A 12652-nucleotide genomic window follows, 5' to 3' on the forward strand; every position below is an offset into this window, starting at 1 on the left:
GCAGAATTTTCCCAGAAGAAATATGGCAGTTGTTCAATTTCTACTAGTTTCACAGCCTGCTAAAGAATCTGTTGGAGTAGTGTAAGTACAGATGTGGCGGTAAATACTGTGACTACTACACATATACTTCCAAGGTGGTTTTATTTCACAGTATGAGGGAAAAGGAGTTTTTTTGTGGCAAGTGGAACTTGAAGTTCAGAGTTGGAAAAATTTCTGTAGTGCAATAGAACTACAATACAAATATTTGCAGTGTCATGATTTTGCATCAGGAGGTCACCATGAAAATAAAACCACCACAAAAGTTCTCTTGTGAGAGGTGTTGGGTCTTTTTGCTAGAACTCACGTATGTTTTATATTGTGGAGGAAAAACTGTTGTGAACCATACACAGAGGAAAGATCCCCACTGCAACATGAAGTACAATGTACTAGTATATATATCTACATGTATGTCATCAGAAGGCACTGGTCATCTGTTATGCAATGGACCTGTCAATCAAAAGATGGTTCAACCAATAGCAGGCAAGGCTTACCGGACACACCTTCCCAACAACTGATAGTTTGGCTACAACTGATATGCCTCAAGTTTGGTAGGTACCATTTCGCATCTGACAATTTGACTTTTCTTAATTACATAATAACACTACTCTATTCAATTCATAAACATATAATCGAAGATATTTTTACCTCATAAAAGCAAGTGAAGACATTTGTCTATGAAACCTATTTAGTACAATAAATAACATATTTCTGAGTTCCTCTAACCCAGGAATAATAAATCACCCTTTCCACAAAGAATGGTTTTTCACCATAATTGCAGAGACAATATAATATAACAGTTGACATAAATGATTTTCTTTTGACTTCAATCCGCTAACCAATGTTGTCTCTCATTGTTGTTTCTGATTGGTCAGCTTTCAGGACTGTCCTGATTGGTTGATCAGCTTGCTGGACTGTCCTGATTGGTTGATCAGGCAACTGGGCATGCCTTCATCAGTTCGATATCAGCTTCCACCATCTCAGCTACAAGGGCCTGCAGAACAGGAAAGGTGTTACTGGCGATTCTTTGTGTGGGGTTGCACTGGAAGAAATGCCGTTCAAAGGATGAAAGAAGGAGACACAAGCATTCTAAACACCTAGTAACCATCTCCAAACAGCATAACTTATACAATTGCAAGTTGATGCCAAATGACTACCTTAGCATACTGAAGGTTTAAAGAAATGAATGTCATGCACACAGTGTTAAAAGCTGCTGCTTCTCAAAGCGTGATGGCAGCAAGCTACCTTGTTACAAGCACTGTCCACCACAGTTCAAGCAAGCGGGTGACTCTTCATCAACTGAATGTCAGAGTCAACCATTTCTTTCACCATCTCCTATCCAAGCAAGAAGCAAATGGAAAGGAAGAAGAAAGCATGGTGAAAAAATATCCTTCACAAGCTAGAACAGAAATCAATCACATAAGATATGTTTTCCAGAGATTGAAAGAGCTTGCATTGTCAGCAGTTATCAGGTACATGTAGTGTGAAATAACAACAGTGCAACTATTATATAATAATAATGGAAAGGTGAAACAACAGAATGTTACAAAATTGAATCCTCTCTGAAATGCTATGACATGAGAATTTCTCAGTAATGTCCACCTCCCCCCCCCCCAAAATTTTTAAGCTTACACTTTTCAGAAAAAGTTCTGAACTTTGCCTATAATTACCTGAAAGCCGAGATAGACGACAAGGGAATAATTTACATACGTCAAAGGACACTGACGGCTCCCATCCCAGTATCTTCTTAGCCTTAGTGCTGTCTCCTTGAAGGAAGTCCTGTAGACAAGAGAAGACACAAGTTACAAGGAGCTGAATTTTCTTCTGTCACAAGATACTACACAGGAACATCTACATGGTGGCAGCAGTGGGATCACTGGTGCATGATGGGTAGCCCTTATTGGAGGGATATCTACTGTAAAGCAGTCTCTGCATGTGATTTTAACTGTTGTTTTCATTGTCCACATGAGATGTGTGGTTGAGTCAACTATTTGAATCTTTAGACACCCTCGTTCAAAACAGGAATAACAATACATGAAAAAATGGAAATTTGCAAAGTTTCTGGGTCTATGAGATATGTCTTTTGTAACCTTTGCTCCTAGAGTGCAGATGTCTGTGACTTTTTCTACCTTTATGTGGCATAGTATAAATTGGAACATAGCAAAAAGCTAGAAGAAAAAAGGTTATGGATATGTCACATATGATATATCCCAATGTACATGTAACTGTGGGCTTTGAAGACCTGCATTGCACATAGCCACATAGAGACATCGCTAGACACACCCTTGGCCCGATGTGTGCCATTGCCCCAGACATCACTCTCCCAGAGAAAACACATTGTCAGACCACCAACATGTCAACGTCACATTTTTATAACTGCCTTCAGAGCCCAGTCAATCACGCAACATTCCAGTTGGACCAGGCATGTCACATACAGTGTTAAGTGTACCGCCAGCACTGATATCACACCAAATAGCAGGTTATGATATCATAAACAATGCTAGAATATCTGTAAACATGCCCACTGTTTGGAGAAGAAACAGACATGGCGTAATATTTTGAATATCTCTGGATGAACAGATGTAAGGGTCAAGGGGTAGGTCAGGCCGGATGGGCACGGACTAGTCTATTTTTTGTTTGATGGGTTCTGACCAAGTGCACTGGCTGGGGAGGACAGACGACTGTTAGAGTTCGTAAACCTTGTAATCACAGTAACATCTGGTGGGTGGAAATTGAGTGGGAATTGGTATGGAAATCAAACATTTACACGGTACAGGTATTCCCTTTTCCTACCATTGTCTTGACAGTACAATTCATCCATCTACAAGGCTGTAAAAATTACTAAAATTGAAGGAAAAATTGGCATAGAATTGAATGAAGATCACTACTATGGGGTAAGGATGTCGTCAACATTTTTAGTATTCTAAATAAGGGAGGTACACTATGCCAAAATGCATCAGCAATAGTACAAACAAAGCTGAGAAAATTACATTCTTACTAATAACATTAAACTTTATGATATAATATAAAAAGATTCTCTTCCAGGTAACCTGAGATCCCCTTTGGTGTCCCCACCGCAGCTGTCAACTGCCTATCTAAGTGAAATAGAAGGTGGTCCCCCTGCCACTAGATCTGTTTATTTATATCTGTGCCACATTATTCTTGCCTGTTAAGTATGGCAGCCATCCATTATGAACTGTCCAGGCATCTGTATATGCTGAGCAAGGAAATGGTCCTTATTACACTTAATCCTGCAGGGTCCAACACTTTGCAATTTAACATTGCGGTTTGATATTAAAGTGCACCTTTCACAAGATACAGTCAGTGTTATGAAAAATAGAGAATGTATATTCTTAAATGCAGACTGATGGACATATTAGAAATAACTGATTTGTTAGTGATACACTGCACAAAACACTGGGAATAATCAGAAACAAAATATTGGGATTTTGATATTGGAATCAACAGGAATCATAAACCTAGTGCATAAACCTATTGATTCAATGGAGCTCGAATAAGAAATGAAATATAGGATTTCAAAATTTTTATATTTGAAATCACTAGGATTCATAAACCTCAAAAAAAAAACACAAAGAGGAATGGAAAGAATGGGAAATGAAAATGTAGAGATTTATGAAAGAGGAAGAGACAACAGTAGGAGCACACTGAAGCCTGATGTCAGAAATTCTGTGCCAGGGTGGGAGAAACATGAGCAGTGACCCCTGACTGCACCATGCTGAAGATCTCTGGCCTACAATAAATTTCTCCGGCAATAAAACCGGTGTCAGCATACGGAGAATGTGCCGCGCGTGTACCAGCACCGAAACTCAATATCCGACACACGCTTTATAAAACAGCAGCGTCCAAAAGTTCTTTAAACTCCGGGGTAACAAATCGCGACCTCAGGACCCCATTTTCTTTTATATCTGTCCCAGCTCAACACGACCTACCACAAAGCACGCTTAGTTGTCATCCTACAAATAAACAATAAATGAAAGTGTCTTATTCTCCAGACACAATAATTATGGATGCTTGGTGCAACCCTGCATGGGTGATAAAACAAATCTCTATTTAGGTTTATAGGCCAAAGGTTCAGATCAAGATGATATTCAAGCACAAAATATCAGACGTTTTAGAAAATTGCATTGCATACCCCAATATGTCAAAAGTGAGTTTTTCTCTTCAGATAAGAATTTGAATGACGTTTAAAATGTGATGTGAAACACATCTCAGACAGACTCTATATGGGGGCATAAACAGTCCTTGTCTCCTATTTTAGTGATATAGCAGATTTGGGTCATCTTCTTGACCTCCGATGACCTGAACCATCTACTGTATCAACTCTGTCTCCCCTGACAGGCCCATAGTGGAAAATATATACTGCCTGTCAGTAGGTAACAGAAGGTGTTGGACAGTTGGAGTATACACAATCAGACACTTGTACTTCCTTATTTCTTAAAGAATGTTTGGAGACACAACTGTGGGTGTTGTTCCTGCGGAAGGAACGAGCTGCACCCCTCCACCTCCTACAACAACTGTTTGAGCAAGTCTGTCACAGTTTGGTCTCCAAACATTGTCCACTCATCTTCAATAACAAGCCCGTGTCTCCAGGACGACAGCATCAGCGCTGACCCCCGGGCCGCACGTGTCAGCGAAAGTGCGGACAGACTGTGGTCAGATGTTTAGAAGAAGCGGGTTGCCGTGGAGACCAGGTGTGCGGGCGGATAGGGGAGACGACAGGGACACAGATGGTACAAGTATCGCTGTCAGGGTTGGAGTTAGGGGGTGAAAATTCTTCATTCACTAACTTGACATTTACTGCACTTCTCTTAGCCAACATGTCTGCTGCTTAACAGCCTAAAAACCAAAACAGTGATAAACTTCCAATGGTGGACTTTAGAAACGATTACATATAGCCTCAACCAGGCTTCAGAAACGGCTGGAAAAAGTAGGACTTGGCCCAATAGACAGATAACATGCCAGGGGAGTTGGTCTGCTGAAGAAGTACGGTGTGCTGCTGCTTCCAAGCCTGGTATAGGCTAAAACACTGGGACAAGGGCTGAGACATGAAGCATGGTAGCAAAAAAGCACAGACTAAAGAGATGGTCCTTAGGTGCGATGGAGGCTGTTCCATGCAGTAAAACCTACAGGGGATCCTACTACAACACATGTCACACAGTCAGGGGTAACTACCAAACAAGGAGAGCACCAAAAGAAGGTACCTGTCTTGTGACAGAAGTGTGTGCTTGTGCAAACATTGTTTCCTCAGCTTGTGCCTGGCCTTATAAGTGATCACTCCAGAACTGACTGCAAAAGGTAACGGTGCGTTAGCATAACCAAACATTGTGTGTCTGTCCCAGCAGGTGCCACCAGCAGGTGCTTCTGTGCACAGTAACTATTTTCAATGGAAACCTGGACAGAAATCCTAAACAATACAATCTGCTATAAGTACTACATACTGATGTATTTTGAAAAGTGATCAATTCTAATTCAAGCCATGTGCCATGATTGAATTTTCCAAGAGCCACACAAATACAAGAGAAACATTTTACTTGGAAAAATAAACAACTTGAAGCATCTTGCTTTGGGAGAAGAGACTTTGCAACAACCTATTTTCAGGTTCTTGGTGTTTAAATGGTCTGTAATGGAAAAGTGTGGGTGGGCCAGTTGTCTGCTGGGCTGGGGTTATTTTGGACCATCTGATGACAAGTGATCATGACTTGCACAGATGGCCGCTCTCTCTCCTAGAGGAGGGACACTTGTTCAACTCCTCTGGACCTGTCAAAAATGGTGACAGTTATGGATGATTTTTTTTTACTGTACTGCAGTTATGACAGGAATGTCAGCCTTGCTCAGCACATACTGAATGAAATGGACAACGATTATTTTTGTATGTAGATTCTACTAAATATGTGCAAGAAAAAAGTGATCATAAAAGTGTATTTTTTTGTTCAGCTACTGATATTGCTATAAAGCCAGGGCTGTTCATCTAGCTAGTTGCCTTACAGCAGGCTAGTCCTGTAAACAGTGCAGCAGGGTAAAAACAAATGCCATCTTTGCAGACTGTTAAGTCAAACACTGTTAATAGCTTGGAGCATGGAAAATAACACATTACCATCCCTACCATACTTGTAGCCTATTCTTTCTTGGCATTTTAATCCGCCATCACTCAAACAGAAGACACGAAACATTAAATTGAAGCTGAGATGCAGGGCGGAGACACAAATATTGTTGTACCCGCTGAAAATGTGCCACAGATCTAGCAGTTGTTTACCCTCGCTGTGTTAGGTCCGTCCCCACATTTCTGACACATGACAGAATTGGGCACGGTACAGTACGGTATGCCTCGCGGAATGAAGGGCTATGCTAAAGCTTCCTGCATTTCCTATTGCTATTCAAGTGACCACAGACAGTGTTAGCAAATCAAATATTGTCTATAACATTCATCTAGTGGCATTCTAAATCTAAAGAAAGTTTAATCTCTCATAGTCTAACCACTACTAGTAATTCTTCAGGACTATTAACTTCAGTGTTTTTTCCGAGTAATAGTCCAAGTATTGTGTCATGATATTAGGAGTAAAGTCTCAGCATACCACACACATTAGCAATCCTTGACTTTGGCCTGGCCGTTATTACCTCTCCATACAAGTTTTTAAATCCAGAACAACAGCAAATGTTGGTTTTACTGCAGAGATGTTTTTGAGAAAGGCAGAAGACCCTGGATAGATAGAGAGGTGGTGAGAAATGGGACTAAAACACAGTATGGGTTCAGAGTCGCCATGTCAGGGGTCTAGTGAGGTTTGCATATCAATGGTTTACTTGTTTCTCTCTAGCTAGTATCTAACAAAGAATCACTCATTCAAATTCACTATATCATAAAGGGTTCTTGCAACTCTGTCTAAGAAAATACGGGTCCATTTATTTTTTATTGCATTTACCGGGTTTTCTGACCGATTATAATTTATACATAGATTATAGAGACCAGTGGACTGATTATACTATTTATAGATTTGTCATTTCTATATATTTTACTTATACAATTAAGATAATGCTATGATGCATGGTTTACTTAGCAACAGTAAGTCTTAATTAAAGCTAGTTATCTGTAGACAACTTGCGCCAATGCACAGTTTTATCAAGGACAAACGTTCTTGGTTTTATACAGTGTCTGTTATTCCTTACCTTCATTTAACCACCTCATTAGATTAAAAGCTCCCTTTGTGCAGGAAATAGCTTTCACACTTATCCAATTGTTTTCCTAATTGTCCAATAGGAAATCCCTCTTTAAGCCTACTTGTTGTGGTTGACTTCTTGAAACAATCTCCCAGTGGGAGTGCTATCCAATCTTGACCAGGTACTGGGGAGACACACAATTACTCTCCTTTGTCAGATCTAGATATTCCAGCATTTTCTTTTCTGGGCATAAGTCATCCAAACAGCAGCTGCAGATATATGACATCTGAATCTCACAAGGCATTTAAGGCCACACTATCTTGATTTGTTGGTCCTCGTTTTTTTTTTTACAGAAAAAATATGAAGCGACAGGGTGAAGAAATAAAAAACTAAAACAGACCTCAGGCATACTATAATAGCCCCAAATGCTTTTTTTGCAAATCAGAAAAAATGAAGTGGGCAAATCCGTGAACCAACAAATTAAGATGGTGTGGCCTAAGAAACAAAATCACAGTTGAAACTATGGACATTTGAAAGACAATGCATTCATTCACTCCTATGCATGACAGGTAGTCAAATGAACGTTCTCAGTGTTACATACTCTATCAATTGATGACTCTGGATTTGTTCTATTATGTTTCATTTCAATCTTTTACCTTCAAAGCAGTTTGTTTAGCACTGGTTACCGACTAAGAAAACTTGTTCTAATTCTTCACGCCAGTGTCTCAGATTGTAAACATACAATGTCTTGATTTTGGCCTGGGTTACAAGTAGGCTTGAACTCAAACAAACGGCTGCACAAGCATGCAGAGCGGCCGCACGTACGAGCGAAAACGGATCGAGGAAGGGTGAAGAAAAGGCCCTCCCCTCCGACTTAACCCAGCGGGCCTGTAACTGTTTAGGAGACAAGGAGTTGAGTTGTGTACATGTAACAAGTGTGAACACCTTTCCCTGTTTTCTCTCAACACAGGTTTAGTTGTCGGTGCCTGCTTGGGAAAACTTGCCCAACCTGAGGAGGGTGTAGCAAACTTTACAGAGCGGTCCCATAACCAAACAGGTGCGATTGCAAACCAAACAGGTACTTCAGGTAAGGTAAACACCTGGTCTGTACAGGTAAATACAACAGGTGGAGAGTGATCCTACCAACTATCAGAGAGGTTGGGTTTTGATCACTTCCCCTTTCGACTTTGGCGGGGTAGTCGGGGCGATTCTTCTTCTCAATTGAGGGAGAACCTTTCAGGGGTGAAGAGAGAACTCGATATTTTTGTCTTTGAAAGGCATCCTGCATGCCAGAAGAACAAATAAAATCCTGTTCCCCCGGGGAAGTAATAGCACCTGGAATCCTATCTGCCGAGAGCCATTCATACGACAGGCCGCACTTACATCAGCGATGAATAGCAAGGCACATGAATGTATAGTCGAGACAAGGGAACCAAGTTAAGATAAATGGCACCTATCCTGGCTACACCTGACACTATTGTCCGCGTTGTCGGCAAAGCAGGGAATCAACACGATCGCGTTCCACCCGTCCCCAGTATCACTTAGGAGGCGATACAACGGGCGACAAGCGGGTCACAAGGGGGCAATATTGTACGCAAATATTGAATGGGCAGGGAAAGAAAACATGGACGGGAGCCGGGGTCTGTCCGGGAGTGTATTAGTATCCCGTACGGAACATGTCGTACGGATTTACCCAACAAAACTAGACAATTAGCTCTGTTAATGGAATGTTCTCTACCTACGGGCCTATGCCCTTCTGTGACTCCATATCCTACTACGTACTGCGTACCACTTTGGTTGGTACTAGCGATCGTTGGGTCTCGTGACCTCATCGTTCAAAAGCACCTGGCCACCCAAAAGGACAGGTAATATTCCCCAACGTTACTCTATCTCCCGTTACTTTCAAAACTTGTCGACAAGGTCGGACCCCAACAGCGCGCCGACGGATCCGCGCCGTTGTCCCGTCAAACAAAGCCATGGTTCATAACAAAGATATCCGTCACTCAATGCGTCCTGGTGAACCGTGAAGCTATGGATGATTTCGTGACTGTAGACATGGCTACCTGCGCCACTGTTTCCAGTATTTATTTAGGAGAGAGTAACACACTTTGGACATGTTTTCTTGATTCTTGCCAAGCAACATCAACAAATTATACCCTGGCTAGTTCTGCTCTATCTGGCGTCTAAACTGCCATGGCCTTCGCTTCTACTCTTGCGTAGAAGACAGGACATTTTTGACGTATTCAAATGTCTTTGACGCCAAAACGTCAACAAATTAAATACATGCTTGTCCTGCTCGGATGGAAGTGTTTTGTAACAAGCCTATAGCTTGTCAGTGTACCAAACACAAGCATGCGCTGTATCTCGTGTAACATTTTATGCAGCTGACACTTAACAATTATTTGTGAAACAGACACATTTCTATTGTTCTGTAAGCTGAATGAGTAGCGAGCGTGGTACAATTCCTCCCTCACAGATGCAGTCTCCATACCATAACATGACAAATTATCTGCTGGTTTCATGCACTTCACAGCAAAAAGGAGCCCTTTGACAGCTAATGTCCATTCCACGTGCAACTTATACAAACCTGTTTGTCATTTCATTGGTGCCTTAACCCCCCAGAAGGTATTGCCTGGTTGCATGCAAATAATAGACTAGCAAGTGCAGGCCTCAAAAAACCACCTGCACCTCCAGGTTAGTGCAGGTAAAATTGGAGCTGTGCAGGTCTTTCTGATGGATATCTGCACCTATCCTGCACTTAGTTCACAAGTACTAGGTTTATAGATAAATGTCTACTAAGTATATGTGGATTTTAAAGGAAATTAGTAAAGTGCTGTTACTGGTTTCCGAACAGTTTTTAATATGGTCAATACTTCTCAAGTTCAGAGTAGTGCTGGTAAAATTTGTCTGGTGCAGGTAATTTTCAATGTATGCAGAAAGAGTATTTTGAGCCCTTAATTGTGCATCTATATGTAACAATGATGACCAAGACTTTTGACTTTCAAAACAGAAAAGAAATTAATCCGTTTTAGAAAGAAGATAGACAACAGGATTCAGATCAACCTGTCATGATGATGAGTCATTCTGCCATATTGAATTTCCGGTAGGTACATAGTACTAACTTCCATTCACGCTGGTGTGATTATACAAGTATGTGTACTTAAAAAAAGTAGACTGAAGGTTTATAAATATATTATACTCTTGGATAATTGCAGTATAAAACAACATTTCCAGCAGTATGCAGACTTTGGCACATCTTTTGTGCAGTATCAAATCTTAACTACAAAAGTATGTAATGAAAAAAATCTAGAACATGGGAAGAATACCTTTTTCTACTGTAAGCCTGAAGCACTTAGTTAAACACACCCTTTGTAAATGTTGAGTTGCTCCATCCCCTGCCCCAAGGCAAGGAAGTAGGTGTTTAAAGGTTGTTGTGGGGTCAATAGGAAGATGTACCTTATCATCTCAGGGAGAAAAGGGGGATAAGGACACTTAATGGAGGTGTGAGCTGGGTGGAAAATCTGGATTGAGCAAAGTAATGAGATGTAGCAGCAGCGCCACCTAGCAAAGCAAGCTGCCATCTTGGTACTGCAGCCACACACTGAGCGCACAACTTCAAATGGGAGACTACAATATGGAAATGAGACTCTGCACTCATGTAAACCATAGATAAGGTGATATTTTGGTTACACGGTGGAAAACTGATGTCAGATGTCTATCAACAGTTGGGTTCCAATCAAATCTAGTGTTTGTTATCAACCACAGTAATTCTGCAGGTGTGTGACCTAATTGTTACTATCTCAATGTGATTAGGTGCTGCCATGATATCCCTATCCTGTACTGTGCCACACTCTTTTGAAGGAGCTTACGGTAAATCCTTTGCAGCTGAAGGGCTAGATTGAGTGAGTCACAGAAAACACAACTATGGAACAGAACAAAACTTTAACTAGAGTTCCCCGATCTCATACCTTCGCCAAATGATATTAATCTTTATGACTGACAAATTATAGATTAGATTATTCCCCCCTGATTTAAGAAATAGGAACCTAATTTTCATGAATTATATCATTTTATCATAATCTCAACCAAAAAACAGTCTTATATTAACAATGCATTCTAGCATTTCCTAATAAATTATGCAAATGAGGTCCTGATTTGAATGAATTATGTTTAATGATGTTCACCTCAATTTAATACCACAAGTATAAAATTCCAGGCAGTTATCATTACATAATTATACAATTTTCTCATTGATTATGCAAATTAGGTCATTATTAACATAATCAATATCTTCCTGTGTTTCTCTCGTTGTCAGTTACCAATGTCACAAGCTTTAATTGTCCTATCATGGAATGCAGCTGATTTATAGAATTTCTCCATAAATTATGCAAATTATATCCATATTTGCATAATTGTCACATAATTATATGAAGGATCACGTAAGCTACCTACATATCAAAAATCAAGACGATCCGTCAGCCGGTTCTTGAGTTATCCCCTTTTGAATATTTTCAAGAATATATCGCTGCAGTTCCAGAGCAAGCCGCTAGGGGGCCTAAACTCACATCACTTCTTCCCCAGCACAAGAGCTACCTACCATCTAAATTTCATCACCATAACATGTCTAGATCATGAGATATCAAAACCAGAAGTTCATATGCAGTACCATAACAAGCCGCTAGGGGGTCCAAAATCTAATCATTTTGAGGTCTCATCAAGACCTACCCACCTACCAAGTATCAAGACAATCCATCAAGGCCTTCTCAAGTTATCGTGTTGACAGACACACACACACACACACACACACACACATACACGAACGCCCCTGAAAACATAACCTTCTTGGCGAAGGTAATTACAGGGTGTCTACATGGTCCTTATAACCGTAACAATTTTTTGGGGCAACCACCGACGGACTGAAGCTCTCTTTTCAGTCACCGTTCGAAATTCCCCCGAATTCGCGCCAACAGAGAAGGAACAGACCTCCGATTGTCCCAAAAACTTTTTTTCCTAATTAGGCCCCGTTTTTCCGTCTACAGGTCGGTGTGCCGCTAAGAAATTGAGCAGAACCAGCGGCCAGGCCCGGAGTTTCCTACCGTCTACACCTGTCGTCATTGTTCCCGATAGCAGGCACGCGATCACAGGGCTACAGGGTTGCGCATTCTAGGCTGACTGTAGCTATTTATTGGTGGTAACGTTACCAAAAGTTAGATTTTGAGCCCCCTGGCGGCTCGTTATGGTGCTGCAGCGGAAATCCATGGTTGTGTATCTCATAATCTAGACATGCTCGTTTTTTTCTGAGCTCCGAGAACCAAAAAATGAAGATGAAGTCGCCCCACACCAACCCCGCCTTCCCCTTATCTGTCCACCGGGCGCCCCTTGCGACGGTGCCGGGCAGCTGTCATCATGCCACCGCCGGCGGCAACCCGATCCGCCCGGTGCC

General features: G+C 41.2%; 1 protein-coding gene across 2 annotated transcripts in view; it reads right to left on the minus strand.

The window, feature by feature from the left end:
• Positions 1-246: 246 nt before the first annotated feature.
• Positions 247-12652, minus strand: part of LOC109473969 (GDP-mannose 4,6 dehydratase-like) — a 43746-nt gene continuing 31340 nt past the window's right edge. Inside the window, exons 11-13 of one of the 2 annotated variants that reach the window (XM_019774159.1) lie at positions 1747-1815; positions 1282-1371; positions 907-1030 (exon numbers count right to left, since the gene is read on the minus strand). In XM_019774159.1, the coding sequence (XP_019629718.1) occupies positions 1309-1371; positions 1747-1815 (132 nt within the window). In that variant the 3' untranslated portion in view covers positions 907-1030; positions 1282-1308. Of the gene's footprint in view, positions 1031-1281; positions 1372-1746; positions 1816-12652 lie in introns of both variants that reach the window. The other variant, XM_019774160.1, reaches the window with a different exon arrangement.

The sequence above is a fragment of the Branchiostoma belcheri genome, unplaced genomic scaffold (assembly GCF_001625305.1).
Source record: "Branchiostoma belcheri isolate BF01 breed outbred unplaced genomic scaffold, Haploidv18h27 scaffold3, whole genome shotgun sequence".
Taxonomy (NCBI): Eukaryota; Metazoa; Chordata; class Leptocardii; order Amphioxiformes; family Branchiostomatidae; genus Branchiostoma; species Branchiostoma belcheri.